We start from the raw sequence: 23,185 nt of genomic DNA, 5'->3' as shown, positions 1-23,185 counted from the left end.
CTTTGTGGGGCATGATGACAGTTTCTCCTAGCCAGGAGATAAAGGAATGCTGAGGGAGCGGGTAGAGATTCAGGCAGCCACAGACAGGCTAAGCAGAGCTCTTTTCCAGGGTTCTTAAGACATGAACCTCAAAACAGAAGTTCCAACTCTGAGAAAGGTTCAAAGCAGAGCAAGCACTGTTTGGAGAGAGCTAAGTGTTGGCTAAGTTCCTTTGGAGAGAGGCGATGTGGAAACAGCTCAATGAATGATTAGTGACTATTAGTCATTCTAGTGATTGTTTTGTAATGAAGAGTTCTATTTTTAGTAAAAGCACAATTACCTAGAAAAATATGTCCCTAGGGATGCAGGCTGTTTGAAAAAGAAGACTGTCATCAAATTGAGGCTTTACCATTTTAGTCTCATCGCTACAGGCATATTCTTTAGGAAGGAATAAACTACTTCCCAGGCACTGGCTTTGAAAACGCCAACTAGGAAGGGAATGGCGATAGACATTCGCCTTTTGGGCTCTAGGCTGGAAGGGGAATCTCTTGGGTCCCTCCCTGTTTTAGTCCCAAGACCTCAGAGGGAACTGAGGCATCTCTATGGTGACGGGCATAAGATGCTCCAGGGAACAAAGCCAGGGACTCACTTAGGTCGACAGCTCAGGGATTATGAATAATAAAGTCAGCACCATTTCATGGCATCATTGCTCTGAGGCTGGGCTCCAGCCCTGTTCCTGACCCAGAGTGATAGAAAAAAGGAGCTGTACGTTTCCATGGCCTCAAATAAACACAGCCTGCTCAGGCCATCTGGTGGCCTGGATTCTGGAAGTGGGGGGGGGGGGGCGGGTAGAGGAGAGAGTGAGATGAGCTATCCCAGGGTGGAGAGAAGAGCAGCTAGCAAGCTCCTCTCACCTGCTGCTGTTGTGAACCCTCCAGAATAGAGGCCCTTCTGGAAGAAACAGGCCTAAGAGATGCCACCTGTCCCCTTCAAAAGGTGGGCACCAACGGCTGAGGCCAGCCTTTTCCTTCCCCTCCTTGGCCCTCCAGGGGTTGAAATGGGGCTTCAAGAAGGGGACATTCAGAGGCAAGAAAGAAGGGAAGAAAAGACAAAGTATCACTAAGCCATTCCTGGCAGCTTCGAAGAGCTTGCAGGCACCAGCCCTTCTCTCTGGCCTGAGTTGGGGACCCACAGGATTTTCCTTTCTTCTTTTCTGGAGTGCCCTGGGTCGGACTGGTCTTAAAACTAAACATTACAAAGAGATAGGCATGTGCAGTATTGCAGAGTGGAACTGGTCAGTTCGGGGTTTGAATATTTCTATGGGACTCTGAATTACTAACAACCATGAAGCCTCAGAATCTCCATCAGTAGAACAGAGATTTTATAGCTGCCTCCCAAGGTTGACACTGCCTGGCACGAAGTCAGCAGGCAACAAAAGTTCGCTGCCGCGAGGGGGGTGATAACGAACTTCTTTTTACTTTCAGAGATTGGGTGGCGTTTATTTTTTTTCTCTGCAGCACTGGGGTAGGAAATCCAGTCTTCACTAGCTCTATTCCAGACCCACCTTCCTTCCTCCCTGAAGGGCTGAGCAGACAGTGCAGAGTGGGCAAATCTACCCCTTCTTCCTGGAACCTGCTTCCTTCACCACCACCCCTTATCTGCCCAGTCCCCTGATAACACCCCAGGCATTCGGCTGTTTGGCTGCAGGATCCCAGGAGAGTGAAGCTCAGGACACCCCCCTCCGCCCCCAGCCCCAGAGCTGTGTGATGAGAGGCGGGTGTGTGAGACGCACAAAGACAGGACCATGGCTCTAGGGCCATTTCTGCTTGTAGAATACTGGTGCATTTTTTATTAAAGAAGAGAATAAAGCATTTGTAAATATATTTCTCTTGTGTATACTTCAAAGGTGACGCTGGTCGGCCGCTACAGAACTGGGGAGCAAACAGGAGGAGCCCTTCCCCCACCCTATCCCCTCCACCCTAGATGACAGAGACACACGGAGGGCTGGGGGCTGCCCAGCTCTAAAGGACAAAGGGTTCCAAGATGTGTGAACGGAAGGACCAGCCGACAGCGCTCATCACAGTGCTGCCCAGAGAGCAGGGTAGCGCCTCCAGGGAGGTCGGGCATGCTTGTTAAGAAAACCCCTTTACCCCTTAGAAACAGATAAGGCATGAAGGTCCCTCCTGGGTTGCCAGCACAGAGGCCAGGGCTACCCCCTTCCACCGGGCTGTGTGGCTCCTCCAATTTCTAGGATCTCAGGATGGGTGGTAGAAGGAACTGGAAACCCTGAAGGACTGCTCAGGGCAAGCTGGGGACCTGGACATCTCTTAGCTGAAGCTGGACTTTCTGAAGCCTTAATAAAAGGTTTAACCTGTGACCCAGGTGGGTCCTCAAAAGCCCCCCACAAAGGTGAGAGCTTAAGAACAGGCATTCTATGGGAGAGGAGACATGCTCTCCACCAGGTCCCATTTCAATACTGTTCAGTATAGAGTGGGAATATTGGGTAGTCCCCACTGAAGGGGGGCAGGGGCGGATGCTGGGACCATTGGCTGGTGGCACACTCCTGGGACATTCTGGGGGTAGCAGGCATGATCTGAGGAGGGGTCAGCCTGTGGGGAGCATGGGAGTGAATGAGACACATCATGGTCCCTGAGATGGGGGCAGGCAGAGGCCAAGCTTGGCGAGTCAGAGGTGGCGTGCAGAGATGGGGGCTCCCCACCGCCCAGACTCCTGGAAGGCTTAATGGCCAGAAGGCATTTCCAGGGCTGGAGCCCGAGGAGACGGGCTCTGAGGGAAGCAGGGTGCACTGTTCATGTATGGCTGCCGAGGGGCTCCCTGTTCCCCTCCTCTGATTGGCTACAGATCTGCAGTGGGCTGAGGGTCTCCAGGGAGAAGTGGGGGGCACTCCAGGCCTGGCTGAGGCATTCTGCTCTCCATGGCAGGGGCCGTCTCTGACCTGGTCAGGACCCTGGGGGTGGGACAGCTGGTGCTAAGGGAATGACAGCGCGTCACAGCCGGGGAGAAGCAGTGGGTGGTCCAGGAGACCCCTGGAACCTGCAACAGCTGGCTCTGGGATCCCCCTTCAAGTGTTTTCAGTTGTGGCAAGGGGTCAGGGAGAACTTGCATTGCAAATCTCTCAAAACAAAAAACAAAAAACAAAACAAACAAACAAAAAAAACTTAGAAAAAAAGAAAAAAGCCAAGTGGTCCAAAATGGCTTTCAGAAGCTTGGCCACAAATCTGTGAGCAAGGCCTAGGGTCAGGAAGCCAAGGGCTGGGGAGCTGGGAATCCTGGGGGGGGGGGGGGACATGTTTGGCTTTGCAACTCTTAGCTGCGTCTTTGGGCTGACGCAGGATGGAGGAGGGTCCTGGGTCCTGGGAGGCCAGATGCGTTATAGGTTGGCCACCTCCCGAATGAGCTGAGAACAAGCTGCTTCCCCCACACACTCCCTGGGCCAGAGAGCAGCCTCCCCTGGGCCGTATTGCTGCTGATGGGCTCCCTCCCTCACCGGAGGCTGCATGGCCCAGGCAGGAGGGGCCCCGTGGCCGGACCCTGGAGGAGGCTGCAGGCGGGGATAGGGTCACTTGCTGCTGTGCGTCTTGACTTTGGGGAAAGGGTCACTTGCTGCTGTGCGTCTTGACTTTGGTGGCATTGATGTCGGCCTTGGTCTTCTGGATCCTGGAAAAGATCTCCTTGAAAAGCGCCTTGTACTCGGGCTGGCTCTGCTCCAGCCGCTTGTCCACCGCCTCCACGTGCTGGCTCAGGCTCTTCTCCCCTGCCTTGGCCTCCCCCTGACCCTCCTCGCCCCCACGAAGGTCTCTCCACGAGCTGTCCCGGGAGACGGGCCGCGAGGTCTGCACGCCGGCATGCCGCACCCCGGCGCCGTGCTGCCGGCACTTGCTCAGCAGCTCCTCATATTTCTCGAGCAGCGCGTGGTACTGCTCGTCCACCTCCCGCAGGATGGACATGCCGCGCTTGCGCACGCTGTTGGCATGCAGCGTGAGGTTGCCCGCGTGCCGGCTGGCGGGGTCTTTGGCCACGATGGCGTTGAGCGCGGTGTCGCTGCAGCTCTTGCGCACAGCGTGGCCCGGGGAGGCGGCCGGCGAGGAGACGCCGTCCTGGGTAGCTGAGTCGTCCCCGCTGCCGGGCTGGGGGTCATCGGCCTCGGGGGCCTGGGTGAGGGGCGCGAGCAGGGCCTCGGCCAGGTGGTCCTCCCGGCCCAGCAGGTAGGTCTTGGCCTGCTTCATCTGCTGCAGCTCCAGCAGCTCGGCCTCCAGCTCCTGCACGCGCAGGCGGCAGCCCTCCATGTCGCACAGCTGCCGCTCCAGCTCCGAGTACTCCTGCAGCACCGCCGCGTACTCGCGCTCCGCCCGATCCTTGCGCTGCCGCTCCTGGCTCACCTGGGAACGCAGCACACCCACCAAGGTCTGCAGTCGCTCGTTCTCCTGCTCCAGGGGCCGCGGGCCCAGCTCCAAGGAGGAACTGTGCAGGCGGAAGGCATCCTCACACCTGAGAGGGGGCAGGGGAGGGCCGGTAGAATCCGGTCAAGGCCAAGGGCCCGGGTCCAGCTCCCCACGCTTAACACCTCTCCCGTCCACTGGGGGATATTCTGTTTGCCCCTCTAGATCCACTCTCTGGCCTTTCTCTCCCTGCTCTCTGCCCGGGGCGGCTGACCACAGTGAACTGCTTCAGCCAGGTTTCTGCTCTCTCCTGAGCTCAACCAGAGGGAGGCAGGGGCAGGAAGTCGGAGGGCAGGAACAGAGGCAGGTCAAGGAAGGTCTTCTCCAGACTCCTTCCCTGGTTAGTGCTGGTCGGGCAGCACCTCCTGGCCTTCCAGGAACTTCCCTTCCCTTGGCCCCTTCAGGCCTAGGGGATGGTAACAGCCCCTTGCTGTTGCAACCCCAGGGTACTGCAGTGTCCCTGCGGTTTCCCTACACCTTCGTCCACACCTCTTCATTAATCACTCTGTGCAAGGCACTGTCTCATGCCAGGACCCTTATTGAAATACCCACTAAATATACAATATGTATTTAAAAAATTTTTTTTTTCTTTAAGATTTATTTTGGACTCCTGGGTGGCCCAGTCGGTGTCTGCTTCGGCTCAGGTCATGATCCCAGGGTCCTGGGATCGAGTCCCGCATGGGTATTCCTGCTCCTCCAGGAGCCTGCTTCTCCCTCTCCCTCTGCTGCTCCCCCTGCTTGTGCTCTCTCTCTGTCAAATAAATAAATAAAATCTTTTAAAAAAAGATTTATTTGCCTATTTGAGAGAGAGTGTGTGCATGGGGGTGGGGAGGGCAGAGGGAGAGAATCTTCCAGCGGACTCCCTGCTGAGCATGGAGCCCCTGGTGGGCACCATCTCACACCCCATGAGATCGTGACCTGAGTTGAAACCAAGAATCAGATGCCCAACCAACTGAGCCACCCAGGTGTCCCCACAATTATGTATTTTTATATTAAGAGGCCATCCCTTTCAGATTTAATGGGAATGCCCAGCATGGAGCCTGCTTGAGATTCTCTCTCCCTCTCCCTTTGCCCCCCCTCCACTTCCCTCTCTAAAGAAAAAAAAATGGGGGGGGGACTGAAAGGTGTAGTGGTTACCTCCTCCTGAGTTGGAATTCTAGCTTACTGAAGAGGTGACCTTGGATAAGCTCACATAAGCTCTGAGCTTCCGTCTCCTCACCTGAGCGGTGAGGATGATAAACCATAGCTCACGGTATTGCCATGGGAATGAAATCACTTAGAGCGGTGGGCACGCGGCCAGGGCTCGGTCAATGCCAGCTGCTGATGGTTGGTGGCAACAGGGCCAGTCCCTCCGACAGCCTGACGGTGCACCAACTCTCATTCCCACCCGCTGCCTGGGGCCCACCCTCTCCTTTCTTCGGGACACAGGGACACCGTGCAGGGTCCGGGCGGGCTTTCCCTCCACGGGGTGCCCTCACCTACCGGGGGCTGGTGCACAGCTCCCTGAGGCAGGGGAAGGTGTGGACGGTGCGTCTGCGCTCCCGCTTCTCTCGGCGCACCCGCAGCTGCTCCAGGCCCCGCAGCTGCTCCACCTGGGCCTGCAGCTCCTCCACCTGGGCCTGCAGGCGCTCGATGGTCTCTGTCAGCCTGGGGGTGGTGGGGGGTCGCACACAGGAGGGATTTTAACCGGACGGGGCCAGCCCTCCTCACTGCAGGCCTGGAGGGACTCAGGGATGGGGAAAGATGGGCCCTGCTGCCTGGTGCCTGAGGTCAGACGAGAACTCCCTGTGTACCCAGGACCCGCCCTTCTTCTGCGCCTCCCCAGCTGAGCTGACCATTCTCCTCTGTGTCACCTCAGTTCCTCCCACACCCTTTGAGCACTTACCATCCTGCACCTCAATAAAGTATTTACATGCCTGCCTTCCCTCCCGGGCTGTGAGCTCCCAGAGGGCGGGATGGTCTCTGTATCCCCATCGCCATGTCCCCAGTGCCTAAACAGAGCCTAGTGTGTAGCTGGGGCTTCAAGAGGGATTGTGGCCTGAACATGAAACCACCCGAAACTGACAAGGGCAATCTCACTACCAACCTGGGTCCCCAGGCCTGGGCTTCTGGGAGAAGGAGCATGGGTCACACCCACCGGACAGTATGCCCACATGCAACCCAACCTGACCTCTCCCTCGCTCGCCCCCCAGCCCGCCACCCGGCCCTCACCCATAGATCTTCTGCTGGGCAGCCTTACTCTCCAGCACCAGCTTCTGGTTGGTCAGCTCCAGGTCTCGGGCTGTCAGGTCCAGCTGCTCGTACACTTTGGCATGCTGCTCATTCATGTGCCGCAGTGTGTCCAGCTGCTTGGTTAGGTACTGGAGGGGAGAGGATTGAGTACCCTTTCAGAACAGGGTTGGGGGAAATGTGTTCACCTGGACCTCTTCCCACTTCTAGGAACACGTTTGCTTTGGGAAATTTGTCGGCGACAGAGCGGGGGGTAAAGATGGTGGCGCGATAGGGCCGCCCAGGATAGTTGTACGGGTTGCGAACTGCACAAGGCTATGGGGCTAAAGCTGTGTCTGCTAAGAGGGCACCTTTCTCTAAGTTACGCAAAGGTACCACAGGCCGAGGGGTCCTTAACGGGTGGGGGAGCACATGCAGGGCCTATGTGGCCCCTCACCTCGATCTCCTGCACTTGCTCCTCATTGGTGGAGTACATCTGCTGCAGAGACTCCTCCAGCTCCTTGTTCCTCTCCAGCAGGGTCTTCCCCAGCTCTGCGGCCAAGTGCAAGTCTAGCGGGGGGGGGGGGGGGGAAGGGGGGGGAGTAACAATGAGCAGCTGAACGAGCTCAGAGGACTCCCATAAGTGTTCTGAGCATTCATTTTGGGCTATGCTTTGGGGACCCCAAGACAACCAGGACACAGAGCTGCCCTCAGGGAGCCTCTGGGCCTGGAAGGGGATGTAAGCCAGGAGCTACAACTTTGCACTGACTGTCCCTTCTGTCTGGAATGCTCAGTGGGGAAGTCTGTTTCTCCTTGCCCATCCCCCCAGCTTGTGCTCTCTCCCTCTCTCTCTCTCAAATAAATAAATGAATAAATAATCCTTGAAAGAATGAGTGGGAGGAATGTGCTAAGACAACCAACAGACATGGGGAACGTGCCCTGGGATGATAGGTATGGATGAGCTCACTCTTCCTGGGGTCGACTGGAGGCTCTGGCAATGGGCAGCTTGCAAGCTAGGTTTGGAAGGGTGACTAGGAGCTCGTTGAGATGGGAAGGGAGCAGAAAGGCTTGCTGGGTAGTAGAACTGGATGAGGCTTCAGAGCTGTTTGGCCTAACCTCCTTATTCTATGGGTGACAGGCTGGAGAGCAAGAGCGAAGAATGACCTGCCCAAGGTTATGGCCACGTTGGAAGCAGAATTCAGGTCTCCTGGCCTTGGTCAGGTACCATTGGGTTCTAGTGACATGGGCCCCTCTCAGAAACCTCCTTTCCCTGGGCAGCAAAACCATCACCCTCTTCTCCCAAGCAGCCCTGATTCTTGTACCCTACAGGACTGGAACCTACTACTTTCCCCCATCCCAGCCAAAAGTAAACGAACACTGTCAGGCTGGGAGGGGATCCAGCCTGTTTTTAGGGGGTTGTGTGGTGGGGAGGGGGAGGGGCTAAAAGGAAGTGGCAGGTGCTGGAATCCCTAAAAATTCTCTCTAGTGGGTCTGGGGTTGTGTGAGGGTAACTAGACATTTGGGGTAGATATTCCTCCATATACATGCCTCACTCTTCTTAGAAACAAAGGGAATAGCGTATTATTATCGAGGGAAAATATATTATTTCTTTGATTTCTAAGAAGAGTTCAGCAGAACGATGAAAATGTTCTAAAGCTGACAATGGGGATGACTGCACTGTGAATATGCTGGAGACTGTTGCACTGCTGTGCACTTTAAGTGAGTGAGTTATCTGGTGTGTGAATTACATCTCAGTAAAGCTGTTTCTAAAAAAAAGATTCAGGCAGCTTAATCAGGAGACAGAGACTGGTGGTGGGGGCAAGGCCCTTAAGGAGGTCGGTAGACAGACTCTGGTGGAGTTCACAAGGCCCTCCCTCCCTCCCTCCCTCCCTCCCTTCCTTCCTCTTTCTCCTCTCTCTCTCTTTCTTTTTAAAAAAAGATTTATTTATTTATTTGGGAGAGAGAGAGCAGAAGCAAACACACAGAGGGAGAGGGAGAAGCAGACTCCCCGCTGAGCAGGGAGCCCGATGCGGGGCTCGATCCCAGGATCCTGGGAACATGACCTGAGCTGTAGGCAAATGCTTAATCGACTGAGCCACTCAGGTGCCCCTCCTTTTTTTTTTTTTTTTTTTTAAGGCTCTTTTCTTTTTAAAATTGCTTTAAGGCTTGTGTGAAGGTGTACTTGATGTAAAAAAATCCAACAGCACAGAAAGGTTAACAAAGGTAACCAAAATATTACTTGAAAATGTACCTCATATATTCTTAGATCTATAACTGGGAATTCCACAAACAAATGGACATGGCCTCAAATAGTTATCAAAAGAATAGTGCCATCTGTAAGTAATTAGAGGTAGGGTCCGTGCAGGGCGGGAGAGGAGAGGGGAGCAAGCAAGTAGAAGAAAATGCCCCACTTAGAGAAAGACGCTCAACATGCAGGGAACCATCCTTCTAAACAGCCCTCTGGGCTTAGAGCTGCTATAGAAACGACTTTGTGTGAACAGAATGTTTTTCTGTACCTGCTTTTTTTCATTTCACAATTTGGCATAAACAGTTTTCTGTGTCCACATAGATCTACAGGGCCATTTTTAGTGGGTGTGAATGTTCTATTGTATACAGGTCCCTAAGTAGCCCTTACTGTTGGATTTTTAGGAATCTCCCCCCCCTTTTTTTTCTCTGTTAAAAATGTAACTGGGGTTGCCCGGGTGGCTCAGTCGGTAGAGAGTCTGCATTCCGCTCAGGTCATGATCTCAGGGTCCTGGGGTCGAGCCCCGCGTCGGGCTCCCTACTCAGCGGAGAGTCTGCTTTTCCCTTTGCCCTGCTCCCCCACTCATGCTTTCTCTCTCTCAAATGAATAAATAAGATCTTTTAAAAAATGAAACTACAAAAATTCATAGTACAAAAATCTTGGTGCAAATCACTGCCTATATCCTGAAGATCCTTTCCCAGAAACAGAATCCGCGCGGGACAAAGAGTAGGCCTATTTGATTCATTCTGCCAAAATGCGGTCCAGGAAAGCGTGGGTCTTTTTCCCATTGTGAGGTTGTTTCTTAAAACAGCCCTCCATCTAGGCTGATGGTATAAATCCAGATCGAGATGCATAAAGGCAACTCTGCTGGGGCCGATGTGATGTGGTCCAGGGATTCAAGTCTTTAATGCTTTCCCTGTTCAGACAGTGACCATTCTAGACTCCCCAGAGGATGGAGGGTCTCTATAGCCCCCCATAGAGAGTTTCATCAGTACAGTTGTTTCAGCAGAGCCCCTTGCTGGGCACTGGCCAGGTCTGGGGAGGAGGCTTCTCAGAAGAGCCTAGGAGACCAGCGACTCCCTGTGGGCCTAGGAAAGCAGAGCTTCGGGCTTTTTCTCAGCCAGGCTGGGGGTCGGACTGAGATCACCTTACGGAACCCAGAGGGCCTGGACAAAAGGCCCAGCTGCCTGTCGGGAACAAGCCTGGAGTCTGCTCCCACACTAGAGGTAAGGTTTTGAAACAGCCAGAGTGGAGTCTCCAGGCTGGGCCTCAGGCAGGAGCAGGGCCCTGTGCCCGGATGTCACCCAGAGGAGTTTCCTGGAGGAGTGCAAAGCTGCCATCCCGGAGAAAGGCTGCAATAACCTAGCCTGGGAAAACAAAAGCTGTTTTCCTAAACAGCTACCTCAGCCAATGAAAAAAAATAATCAGGGGCACCTGGGTGGCTCAGTGGGTTGAGCATCCGACTCTTGGTTTCAGATTCGGCTCAGGTCAGATCGAGCCCCGCAGTGGGCTTGGCGCTCAGCGTGGAGTCTGCTTGTCCTCTCCCTCCTCCTCTGCTCTTCCCCTCACTCTCTCTCAAATAAATAAAATCTTTAAAAAAAAATAATCATATAGGGCGCCTGGGTGTCTCAGATGGTTAAGTGTCTGCCTTCGGCTCAGGTCATAATCCCAGGGTCCTGGGATCGAGTCCCGCATCGGGCTCCCTGCTCCTTGGGAGCCTGCTTCTCCCTCTGCCTCTCTCTCTCTCTCTCTGTCTCTCATGAATAAAAAAATAAAATCTTTAAAAAAAATAATCATATAGATCTCAGACAAGAACCTTCAGCTTTGAGCACTGAACTTCGGATGATGATGGCGAGAAAAACCAGTTACCTAATACAGACCAGGAGGGGAATGGGGCCACTCGCAGTATGAATTTATGAACTCTAAGTTGGGCAAATGTCTACAAAGTGTGAAGGCGTCTGGAGGCATCCATCTACAAAGCGTGAGGTTTGATGTGAGTATTGTAGCGCAGCCCTACGTTAGGTTGAGTGCTTGGTGCAATTGGGGAGCCCAGCAAGACCACCCCTGCTTCGTGATGAGGCAGCCACACCATTTTCCTACTTTCTGAAATGAGATGGCGAACATATGGCTCATCCCCAAACAGTATCAAATAACTCAGGTACAATGAAAAAGAACAGAGGGCCACACTCATCAGGGCTTTCTCCTCTGGGAACTGGCAGGTGGCCTGTGAAGAGGCCATTGCTACCGATGCTGGCATTGGGGGACAGGGTCCATGGGTGGCCTGCTTGGAGTTCCTGCAGCTTAACCTAGAGTCCAAGACCTCAGGCTCTGAAGCTGAGTGAGAAAAGGCCACAAACAACTGCATTTTACGCTTTTCTTGCCAGGTGAGCACCTGAGCTGTGTGTGTATTTCTACCGCCGGGCTGGGGCAGCTGCAAGTCACTATAAACCAGGGACACAGAAGCTTGCCTTGTGAAGGCAGCAAATGTAACCAGGCCGCCCAGTGACTCAGAGGTGGGGAGGAACACAATAGAAGCTGTTTGGGGTGGGGGAGAACCTCAAAGACTGTCTTGGGGAAACTGGATCACAATGTAAGCTAAGCTGGTTGAAGCTGCCAGGAGGGTTCACGGGAGAAGTCTAGAAGCTGCAGAGCAGGGGACTGGCTGGAGCCAAGTACTGGGGAAGGTACACCAGCTAGCAGAGGGCTGGTGATGGCTTTCGGCTCCGGTGGGGGGGGAGGCGTACAGCTCCCCTTGGACCAGGGGTGGGGGAGGCCTCGGGGTGGGAGAATGGGGGAGCTGGCTAAGCAGGAAGTAGATGCTGGAGTCATAAATAGCCTGTCACGGCTGGATTAATGGTCACACTGGACCAAGCTGGGGGGAGATACCAAGTCTAAATGGGCACCCCACCCCCGCACCTGGACCCTGGGATTTTCTGGGGTCTCCTGTAGTGGGCTTCAGCAGTTTTGCCCTCTGAATGCCTGCTGATGTGCTCCCTATGAGCAATGCCCTAAAGGCCTGAGAGGGAATGGCTGGGAGCTTCAGGGATGTCTTTGAAAAGAAACCCTGAAACCCCACTGTCCCCACTGGTTGGGGTTGGGGTGGGGCCCACAGACTCTGGAGCAGAGAGGTAGGAAAGGGACAGGGGACAGGCACAGGGATGAAGGGACAAAGATAAAGTGGGTGGGGGGAGGCAATCTACCACCCGCAGGGCTGCAGGATTCCTGCTTACAACCTCCAGGGCACAGATGTCAGGAACCCTGGGTCCACACAACTGGGGTCCAGTCACCCCCCTTCCCCTTGCCATGTCAGAGCTCTGGCCCAAGGCTGAGACTCAAGGTCAGGCACCCAGGACTTCAAATCTGTGACTCAGCAGCCCTCTCTCAGCTCGGAAAGAGGTACCACAGGGCCCCCCATGCCTGGTCCAAGGTCAGGAAGGGAGGCGGGCAGAGAGAGACAACCTGTGTTTAATGATCAATGGCTTTTTCTATTTTTACAGGTGCTGGTGTCAGTGGGCGGAGGGAACATGGTGAGGATCTAGGACCTTGCTTGTCCCAACCGCCTCCCTGCACTGGGAAAAAACAGCATCTAAGTCAAACAGCATCTGGAAGGCCAAGCTTCCAGAAAGTACAGTTGGGGCTACCCTCAGGACAGGGGGAGACAAATACAGAAGGGAGGACAGGCTGGCTGAGCAAACCACCTTCTGAGCCACTCAGAGGCACTGGGGACAGGGAAAGGGGATGCAACAGGCACCTGATCCCCAGTGCGGCTGGCCTTTGGCCCATTCTTCACCTCATCATCTAGCTCTCTGTGCTGGGCTCTAGGAGGTGGTGCTGCAGTGGCCGTGCCTGAGATTTCCCAGGAGCCCACCCCTGGCACTCTAGATGGCTCCTACTTTCTAGCTGTGTGTGGTCTTCTCACATTGCTCTGTACCTTGGTTGGCATTGTGTTCCCTCCACCTTGAATGCCCAGACAGCCCCTATTCACCCTCCAGCTCAGAGGGGCTTTTGCAGAAACCGTTATGAGTCTCATAGCAGAAGGCCCTCTGCTCTCACTACAGAGACAGAGGGCCTTCTGCCCTCGCCGAGGGTGAGGGGACATTTGTTTTTAGGTCATAAACCCTGATTTCTTCGGACACTGCCTCATTTCTGGTTTCCCTCCTTATTCCTGGGCCCTGGCTACTCCTGGGGCCACAAGACAAGGCCGGCTGCTGCAGACCAGCAAGGCCAGCCCCTACCTTGGTCCCAGAGCATGGCTGCCCAGCCCAGCTCGAATCTCGACACCTCTTACTCTCCGGAAGCAGCACGTCTCCCACCCCTACTCTCTGGCTCCTTCCTCGCACATCTGGGCTGGGCAGCATGCCAGAGACTTTGTTAGGGGTGCGGGAATGAAATGAGACAGCAACAATATCAGCATCAGCTTCCCAGGAAGCCATCTTCCCAGGCGCTCAGCTTCCAGTCTTTCCATCTAGGCCTGCCTCTTCCATGAAGCCCTCTTACTGCATCCTAATACCCACACTCAGTTACAGGCCCACCTCCACCGCCCGGGTGCACCCAGGAGGCCAGGGCTGAGACTATCCCAGCTCCCAGGATGGTGTCTGACACTTAAGTGTCAGCCAAGGAGGTTTTTGTGGGATGCAAAATTTGGGGGGTGCTGCCCAGGATAGGGGAGGGAGTTGTCACAGCTAGTACTGGACATCATACTCCACGCAGGGAGGCTGAGGGTAGACTCCAGGGCAAAGACTATGGCAGAGTTCAGCCCAGCATCCCAGTCCCACACTGGTCCCCCAGAGGCTCTGATTAACCCACGCTCCTGAGTACAAGGACAGTCTCATCTACCAGCAAATCTTGCCACGTGGGGATGTGGGTCAGGACCAGGAAACAAAGGCTCCAGGATCTAGGTGGATGTCTCAGATGAGGGCAAAGTGAGGCATCTGGGGCCCCAGTGGATGGCAACTCAGAGCAGGGGTGTTAGTACACACTGGACCACACTTGTGTCCACACTCGCTTCGCTCGCTGGGTGACGGTAGTCACTTCTCCTGGACATATTTCCTTGCCATTCCAGCTCTAACCATCCAAGAATGAGGCACTTTGGGGGAAAAGAGGGTAGATTTGATGCTGTTCCAGGAGACCTTGGCCCTGACCCTCTTAGGCCTCCTCCTCCTTCCTGTCTCACAGCTCCGCCCCCTGCCTGCAGTGATGTCACGTTGGCCACCTCATCACCAGATTCTAACCCCCTTCCAGCCACCCTCTCTACCCTCAGATGGGAGTGGGGGAGGTGGCTCCCACTTTACTCGGGCTCTAGTCTGGTGCATTGCTCAGAATTCCCAAACCTAGTTCCTTCCGAATCATGAGTCATTTGAGAGAGGGCTGGGAGGGAAAGGGCCAGGGGACCCCCTTCCGCTCAGGAAGGCAGATTGGAGACTCTAAGTTTTTGCTGCTTCTTGGCCAGCAGGGTCCCCAAACCCCTATACCCTCCCTGGGTGGAGGGTAAGGGAGTTGGGGAAACTTTCTGGGAGTCTCAGAGCTCAGGAATCCTGTCAGGGAAGGGTGCCACTGGATTTGGAATGGGATAACTTTCCGCTACACACACACACACACACACACACACACACTCTCTCTCTCTCTCTCTCTCTCTCTCTCTCTCTCTCTCTCTCTCTCTCTCCTCTCAGCAAAACGTAACCAAGTAGCCACCTCCCGGCCTTCAAAGACTTCCAGCCAGTACTCAGGCCCCCAACAATACCAGGGGCGCCTGGACAGTTCCTGCCTCTAAGATGGGGTGGGTGAGCTGGGTGAAGTATGCCCCTGCGGTTCAGGGAAAGAGAAAGGCCGCTCCCCCCACTTTTGCACCGCTCCGCGGGTTCCGCCCGGGTCTTCCCGGGCAGCGTTCCCTCTCCACGTCCCGATTCTCCAGACGCATCACCCCTCGGAGTCCGCCGCTTCGGGTCCAGCTCAGCCCTCCCCGGGGTGATACTGCTCAACAATGGAGAAGCGGACAGGGGTCGCCGGGCGCACCCCGCTCTCCCGCCGCACCCACGCCCGGGTGCTCACCCTGTTCCAGGTCCTGCTGGTCGTACCAGGGCTCCTCTTCCTCTGTGGAGAAGTCCTCCATCCCGGCGGCTCTCCGCATGGCCCCGCGGGCGGCGGGCGGCAGGCGGGCGCTGCGGCGGCGCGGCTCAGGGCCGGGGCGCGGGGCCCGGGACAATGCGGCGGAGGCGGGCCGGGCCTCCCGCGTCGCGGACTCCGGCTGCAGCGCCCTCGCCCGCGCCGCGCCCCCTCGCCATCGGCCGCCGACCCGTCGCCCACGCGGGCCTGGCGCACCGCGGCGATCCGGCCGGGCCGGGGTCCTGCGGAGCCAGGGACACCGGACGGCGGAGGCACAAAGGGTGGAGGGGCGGAGACGGCGGGCGGGACGGCGGCAAGGACGGTCGGAGTCCGCCGGCACGTCTGGGGCGCTAGGAGTGCGCGGGGGCCGCGGCGGGCGCCCCCTGCCCGGCTCCGGCCCGCGCTGCCCCCTGCCCGCCCGGCGACACCCGGAGCCGCCGCTGCATCTTGGCGGGGTCCGCCCCACGCTTCCCTAGCCGCCAGCTCCGAGAGGTGGGGCCGGCCGCCGCTGGCCAATCAGGAGACTATGCAAATATAGAGGCGGGGCCGAGGGCGGGATCTCCCGGGCGCCCTGGTGGGGCCGTTGCTGGTTCAACCTCCCCCTCTCCCTAACGCCCGACCCCTTCGGTTTACCGCTCACTGAAATGATTTTATTTTGCTTACCTGCTGTTATCTCTCTCTCCCTTTAGATCTCCTGAAAGCACAGATCGTGCCTCTCTTGTTAGTTCACAGCTGGCTTCTCAGTGCCTAGAACAGGCTGGCCCGTTAGGACCTTCCATGGACACTCTTTGAATGAATATTTATTTACATTACCCTTGAGAAGTTGTGTGTTTAAATATCTGTGGCTGGACACCTCAGTCCAGGAGTGGCGAAGTTTGAGGGTGTGTTACCTGCATTCTGGACCTTTCCCTTTAAGGTCTTGTTTCCCTCCCCTTCCCTCTCTTTCCATATGCTATATTCAGTTACAACAGTTAAAACCATACACAATTTCACCTTCTAAGCATTCTTTCCTTAAAGAAGTTATCAGACTCAAACATTCATGAGCATTCATGTAACTGATTGTTATTAGGACTGTTGAGGCATCCTGAGTATATCCAACTCTGAATATATGTGGCAAATATATCCAACAAAGGACTTCTATCCAGAATATAGAAAGAATACCTGCAAATCCACAGGAAAGACAGCCCAGTAGAAAAGTAGGTAAAAGACTTGACCAGGCACTTTACAAATGACCAAATGACCCAACAAACATGTGACAAAGTGTTCAACTTCTTAGAAACATCAACCCTTGTAGGGAAAGAGAAGGAAACAGGGTTTGCATAGGGAGGAATTGGGTTGAGATGTGACCGTAACAAAAGCCTCCCCTGACTCTGGACAGCTCTGAATCCGGAGAGACCTTCCAAAGCTATTCCAAGTGGAAATGGGGAGAGGGACCCATGTCCACAAGGATCTCAAGGTCCTTAACTCAATCACATCTGCAAAGTTCCCTTTGCTATGCAAAGTAACATTTATAAGTTCTGGGGATTAGGATGCGGACATCATTAGGGATCATTCCATTTATATAAAGTTCAAAACTGGCAAAAACGAATTTGACCAGGATAGTATTTAGCTTTCAAGAGTCATGTGGGGAACTCTGAGGGGCTGGGAATGTTTTATTTCCTGATCTGGGTGCTGGTTACACAGGTGTGTTCATTTGTGACAATCTTTGACTTGTACACTTAGTTTTTTTTTTTAAGTGGGCTCCATGCCCAATGTGGGGCTTGAACTCATGACCCTAAGATCAAGAGTCACATGCTCTACTAACTGAGCCAAACAGGCACTCCAGCCTGTATACTTAGGGTGTATACATTTCTTTGAATATAGGTTATACTTCAATAACAGTTTACTTAAGAAGAAAAAGAAATCTATGGCTGAGACAGAGGCAGTCTCTGCCCTTGTGCATCCTTCATTCTAGTGGGGACAAATAAGTTATTACAACCTGCAATGTGTGCTATGAAGGAAATTAACAGGGTTCTGGAAGCAAGTTTGGGGCAAGGTTTAGATTCAGTGTTCAGGAAAGACCTTCCTCAGAAGGTGACCTCTAAGTTCATAGCTAAAGGATGAGATAGTGCCAGCCATGCCAAGCTCTAGGGGGAGAATGTTCCAGGCAGAGGAAACAGCAAGGGCAAAACCCTTAAGGCAAAAAGAACTTGACATATATTAGGAACTGACAGAAGGCTGGTATAACTGAATGGAGTGGATAAAGGAGAGATGAAATCAGAGTTAGGGCCATGGGAAGGAATTGGGATATTTTTTTCCCCCCAGCTGGACAAAGAGAATGAATAGAAGGCTTCTCATTTTCAGTTGTAAAATATCACTGGCAATTTTGGAGCATGGATTGGAGGGGAGGGAGCAAGAGTGGAAGCAAGACCAGTTTGGAGGCTTTTGCGATCGTCTGGAAGGGAAGCAATGGTGGGATGCGCAAGGCTGGTGCCAGTGGACTCGGAGCAAGACGAGAAACATTCTGGGTGTAGAATGACAATGTGCAGATGAGCCGACTGAAGAATCAGAGTGATGTTTTAGACTTCTGGCTCCAGTAACCAGGTGATGATGATGCCATTTATTGAGCTGGGGATAGAAATGAGTCTAAGGGACTAGCAGGTTGCAGGATTGGGGGTGAGGTGGGGAGGAGTAAGTTCCAAAGGGATCTGGTGAGCGCTTCAAACTCACCAAGTCCTCCTCCCATTTGTTCATTTCTTCATTCTGCAGCTCTGTGGGTGAGCTGCCCCGAGGGAGTTTAGGAAGTCCCAAGAAGAGAGCAGGGGCCAAGGGCTGAGGGCCAGGGCCTGGGGAGGGCTGCCTCAATTTCCCTAGCCTGGACAGTGAGGATGCTAGTTAGAGCAATTAAAGGCAGCCCCCATCTGAAGATTCACCTCTAACCCCTGGAGCTAAGGATGCTTTCAGTGATGACTTAGATGACCCCCATGTTTGCAAACATCCAGATCCTGTGTCACCTCCCAGCCTTTGGCCTTTACCAGACTGGCCAGATCCTCAGCATGGCTCTCCTCTCCTGTAGCCACCCTCCTCCCGCCCCAGCCCCAGAAGCATCATCTGGCAGGGACAAATGTCACAAAGGCTGGATTCTCATTGCCATCCCAGCAATAGGCACGCTGATGGAGGCTGGATTCTCCTGGATCTCAGGAGGCTGGTATGGCCCAAAGCTGGGAAACCAGCTCTGCCAGGTGGGTGGGGCTTCCTTATCTCCCTCTGCAGGGGACAGAGAGTGGAGGTCCAGGTGACCTGCAGAGCTGTGGCTGGCTGAGGAATGGGAGGTGCATGCTGTGTACCAAGCCTGTGCCAGGCCCTTTGCCTGAGTTGGTGCATAGGAACCCCAGGCTCCTTGCCCACTGGGATCACTCCCTGTGCCTTCAGGCCAGACTTAACAGTTTTTAGACTATTCCAAGAGAAGGAAAATCAGATCTGTTTTTTTTTTTTAAGTTTATTTATAAAGTTTATTTATTTTATAAAGTTTATTTATTTAAGTAATCTTTACACCCAAGGTGGGACTCGAACTCAGGGCCTGGAGATCAAGAGCGGCATGCTCCTCCGACTGAGCCAGCCAGGCGCCCCAAATCTACTTTTGAGGAAGGAAACTCCTCAGCCTCTCTGAGCTAGCAGCCAGCAAGCTCTGAGGACCATTTCAGGCCCTTCCCTCTAAGGAGGTAGAGGGCCTCCGCAGGGGTCAGAAGTGTAAACTATCTGACCTTGGTTCGCCCCCAGCCTGGTACCTCATAGTGTGTCAGGCAGACCTACTGGGCGGTGTTCCCTGTTGGGATGGCCAGAGCCCTCGGTGGACCCGATGTCCCCCAAGCCTTGGGCATTATGATTCCCCTGGGGTTGGCTTCACACTCCAGCAGCCAGGAGCGCTTCCCCAGCTCCCTGGAAATGCAAGCCCAGCTCCTGAAAGTGGGACCAGAGCACAGATAGGGAATCCCGGGGGGAGCTGGGAACCGGGACCGGCGATGCAACGCCCTCCCGCCAGCGCTGCTTGGGCGCAGGGCGGGGCCGGACACCCGGACACCACGATGGAGTCGCCACTGCCACCCACCCGCCCAGCCCGGCCCACCGGAAATGACGGCGCTTGCGCAGGCAGCGCTGACGTTGGAGGGTCCCGGCCGCTCCCAGTCACCCGAGTCGCCCTGGGGGAGGGGCAGGGTGCCCAGCCCGCGCCTCGGGGCCCTCGGGGTACGTATCGCCCCCGCACGCTGCACATCTTGGGTGGAGGTCAGGCGATCAGGCGATATCAGGACCCCTTCCTCGGGTGCCCCCACCCTTGCAGGCCGCGCTGCCCTCCCTGTCCCCAGACCCGTCGTTCCAGCGCTGGGCGCACATTGCACTGAATGATCTCGCCCCATCTGTCCCCCCTCCACCAGTCTGAAGTCAGTGCCAGGCGGGATAAGGCGCGAGTGAGGTCATCGGGTGCCCATCCCCTCTCCTCCCTCCCCCCCCAACCCCGTCCCCTATATACCATCTGAGTGTGTCCCAGACCACTGTCTGCTCTGAGAGGAGAATTATTTTAGATTCTCACAGTCCTTGTGGTCAGGAAGTGCTTCCATATGCCTACCTCAAATCCCTGCAGTTTAAAACCTCCAGGCCTGCCATCGGTGGAGTGACCTTTAGGGTGCTAAGGCTGAGTGTCCTCCTGTGGCCTCCCCCTTTACTCCTTTAAGACCTCCCCATGGGGCTACTGAGAGGATTCAGGAAGCGGACACAGGCCAAGTGCTTAGAACAGTGCCTGGGCCATGCGAGTCCTGTTCAGTGTTTGCCTTTCAGATTCTTAAAATTCAGATTTTAAGAGTTATTTATTTATTTGACACACAGAGAGAGAGGGAGAAGCAGGCTCCCCACAAAGCAGGGAGCCCGATGCAGGACTCAATCCCAGGGCACTGAGATCACCACCTGAGCCGAAAGCAGATGCCTAACCGACTGAGCCACCCAGGTACCCCGTCTTTCCCATTATTATTATTATTATTTAAGATTTTATTTATTTATTTGACAGAGAGAGACACAGCAAGAGAGGAAACACAAGCAGGGGGAGTGGGAGAAGGAGAAACAGGCTCCCTGCTGAGCAGGTAGCTCTATCCCAGGACCCTGGGATCAGGACCTGAGCTGAAGGTGGACGCTTAACGACTGAACCACCCAGGCGCCCCTCCCATTATTCTTATTACAACTTTTTTACCTGGAGGGTCCATTCCTTGCCTATCACAATCTCTCTTCTGACAGGGCTCCTGAGGTGGGTTGGGGAGACCTGTCCAGGGAACTTACCTTCTTCCTGGGGCATCCAGGGGGCAGGTGAGGCCTGCAGTTCAAGGCCGGAGCCAGGGGCCTCGGAGACTACGGAGGAGTTCCAAGCACATTTGCTCACTGCCGGCTGCCTGAACTCCCAGTATCACAGCTTGCAGCCCCACTGTATGGGATCCATCTGCCTCTGGGCAGATTGAGAGCTCGTGGAGGGCAGGAACTCTGGGTGGCCCATAGCAGGTGCCTGAGGAAGGGACAAGTGGGTGCTCAAAACGAGTGGTTTCCTTGGCTTTCCTTCTCTCTGTCCACTTGCCCCACCTCAAAGGCTCCTAAAAGAACTACAAAGTGAATCTGAGAAAGAGTTTGTGAAAATGTGTGGCTCCTATTGGCTGAAGTGAACTACCAAAGTGGGTCCACCTTCTGTGACCCAGGAGTTACTTGTATTCATTCACCCAATAAAGAATTGCTGTGTGTCAGGCCAGTGCTGGGCGCCGGACAGACCCAGTCCCTGCTCGCTTGAAGCTTATATTTCGGTAGGAGAGACGGACATAAACCAAATAAAGAGGCAAAAAGATTTGAAATGATGGTTAAAGTTCTAGTCCACACACCTTCCGCTAAAATAACAACAGCTGGGTTTGGGAAATCTCCCAGGGAAAGGGATGTTTGAGATAAGACCCCAAGGATGAGAAAGGGGCAGCCACATGGAGAGTGGGAGGACGCATGTCCCAGGTGGGAGGAACATCTTGCACAGAAAGAGCTCGGAGGGTTGGAGGAAATGAAGGAAGACCTCCGCGTGGTGTGGGTGGAACTTGGGGGCTCGGTGGGGTGGGGTGGGGGGGATGCCCAGCACCTGCAGGGCCTTGGAGGTCAGGGCAGGGCCCAGCGAAAGTTGTTTCTAACAAAGGGCTCTGAGGTGTTTTCAGTGGGGGATCGTTGTGAGCTGCATTTTATAATGACTTGGGTGTTCCACAGATTAGCGGGGGCAGGATGGAGGCTGCTGTAGGGGGAAGGCGATGGGGGCCCTGGCAAAAGTGGGGGCAGAAGAGATGAGGGAGGTAGAAAATATTTGTGTCTGGGAGATGACATCATCAGGTCTTGGTGATGGATTGGATGTGGGGGTGACAAGAGGAGAGGCACCGAAGGGGACATTGGGTTCCGGGCTTGAGCACCTGGGAGGTGCCATTTCCTGAGATGAGAAGACAGGCAGAGGTCAGGAGAGAGAAGGATCAGGTTTGGGGGGATGAAGCGTGGGGGACAGAACCACCCATGGTGGGGCAGTTTTATTGATTTATTATTTTTTTAAAGATTTTTTTATTTTTGGGGGTGCCTGGGTGGCTCAGTTGGTTGAGCGACTGCCTTCGGCTCAGGTCATGGTCCTGGAGTCCCGGGATCGAGTCCCGCGTCGGGCTCTCTGCTCGGCAGGGAGTCTGCTTCTCCCTCTGACCCTCCGCCATCTCATGCTCCCTCTCTCTATCTCATTCTCTCTCTCAAATAAATAAATAAAATCTTTAAAAAAAAGATTGTTTTATTTTTAAGTAATCTCCTCACCCAACGTGGGACCCAAACTTACAACCCCAAGATCAAGAGTCACACCTCTACCGACTGAGCCATCCAGGAGCCCCAGTGTCGCAGTTTTAAACATGGCGCCAACTCCTTTGACACTTCTTCCAGTGGGGAGGTAGGTGTAGGTTCCCTCTCCTTGAACCTGGTGGGCTTGTGATTGCTTTGACTAATAGAGTATGGTGGAAGTGACTTTAAATGTTATTCCCAGGCTCAGTACTAAATGGTCATGCAGCTTCCTCCTCTTTCTTCCTGGACACCCTCTTTTTGTATGCACCCTCAGGGACACTCCATCTCAGAGCTGTGAGAGACCCAAGCTGCATGTAGAAGTTGCATGTTGGGGCTACCATCTTCACCCCCAGCTGAGTCCAACCTTTGAGTCCTCCCAGCCCAGGCATCAGATACATGAGCAAAGAAGCCTCCAGATGATTCCAGGTCCCAGATGTTCTGAGCGAACCCTCCCCTACCCCTTCTAGTCTTCTCAGCTGAGGCTGCAGACATTGTGGAGCAGACGCAAGCCACCTCAGCTGGGTCCTATCTGAATTACTGACCACAGAATTTACAATAAAATGGTTATTGTTGTATATCATGTTTGGTGGGAGGTTGTCCCACCTGGAACACACATCAAATTGACAAGCAAGTTCCACAGTTCCACCTGGAGACATCACCTACGTTCTTCCTCTCCATCCCACCTGTGACTGCCTGGCTCAACCCTGGTCATCTCTCACCCCTGCCCCCCACCCCCACCCCAGCTGGATTCCCAGTGTTCGGTTCACTTTATCTTTCCTGCAGCTGCTGGAGTGACTTTGCCAAGACATAATGACATCCGACAACATTATTCCCCTGCTTCAGATGCTCCTCATTGCTCATAGAGGGAGATAAAAAGCTCTTTAACAGGATGTATGCAGCCCTTTATGGTCCGGTCCTGGCCCGCCTCTCCTGCTTTATCTCTTGTCTCTCTACATTTCAGCCCAAGCTGGTCTTTCTGTTCTCTGGGCAAACCAGGCTCTCTGCGCTCCCAGGCCTTACTTCCGCGTGTTCCTTGTACCTGGATATGGGACATGTTCCGTGTGCCTACATGTTCCGTGTGCCTATTCAGCTCTTTTTCCATCGTCTCTGTCTGCTCCATGCCCGGAGGCCGAAGCTTTTGTGCGCAGCAACAATGGGCTCCCTTGCCCTTTTGCTTTCTGGGAGTCTACTGATGGGAAACACCAGTGGGCAATCGGGGTTCAGGAGAACAGTGAAGGTGGGGTATCCATCCCATGGGTCCCTCCCTTCCAGACCCTGTGAGGTCACTGCTCCTTTCGGCCCTCTCTTACAACTGGTCTCTCTTCCTCTGGATTCTGGTAAC

The 23,185-nt window shown here is 54.4% G+C and overlaps 1 protein-coding gene and 1 long non-coding RNA gene across 2 annotated transcripts; one reads left to right on the top strand and one right to left on the bottom strand.

The window, feature by feature from the left end:
* Positions 1 to 1,798: 1,798 nt before the first annotated feature.
* CDR2L (cerebellar degeneration related protein 2 like) lies at positions 1,799 to 15,458 on the bottom strand. Its single transcript, XM_027568171.2, has 5 exons — positions 14,941 to 15,458; positions 7,105 to 7,217; positions 6,651 to 6,799; positions 5,922 to 6,086; positions 1,799 to 4,488 (listed from the first exon to the last, which is right to left on the bottom strand). The coding sequence occupies exons 1-5, from the start codon at positions 15,017 to 15,019 to the stop codon at positions 3,597 to 3,599; spliced, it is 1,398 nt and encodes a 465-aa protein (XP_027423972.2). The 5' UTR covers positions 15,020 to 15,458; the 3' UTR covers positions 1,799 to 3,596.
* A 4,472-nt stretch (positions 15,459 to 19,930) lies between these two features.
* Positions 19,931 to 22,596, top strand: LOC113907985. The gene is made up of 3 exons (XR_003515330.1): positions 19,931 to 19,972; positions 21,811 to 21,952; positions 22,118 to 22,596. It is a non-coding gene; the product is annotated as an uncharacterized LOC113907985 (long non-coding RNA).
* Positions 22,597 to 23,185: the final 589 nt, after the last annotated feature.

This window comes from Zalophus californianus, chromosome 16 (assembly GCF_009762305.2).
Source record: "Zalophus californianus isolate mZalCal1 chromosome 16, mZalCal1.pri.v2, whole genome shotgun sequence".
NCBI classification, from domain to species: domain Eukaryota; kingdom Metazoa; phylum Chordata; class Mammalia; order Carnivora; family Otariidae; genus Zalophus; species Zalophus californianus.
Note: the sequence above shows the minus strand (reverse complement) of the source record. Positions and strands in the feature narration are given on the sequence as shown.

What these genes read in the sequence shown, in the direction of transcription:
- CDR2L (XM_027568171.2), bottom strand. Translation starts at nt 15,019, where the DNA reads ATGCGGAGAGCCGCCGGGATGGAGGACTTCTCCACAGAGGAAGAGGAG. An exon ending in CCAGCAGGACCTGGAACAGG is followed by an intron (nt 7,218 to 14,940) that starts GTGAGCACCCGG and finishes CCCCCCCGCTAG; the next exon opens with ACTTGCACTTGGCCGCAGAG. An exon ending in GAGCTGTGCACCAGCCCCCG is followed by an intron (nt 4,489 to 5,921) that starts GTAGGTGAGGGC and finishes GCCCCCTCTCAG; the next exon opens with GTGTGAGGATGCCTTCCGCC.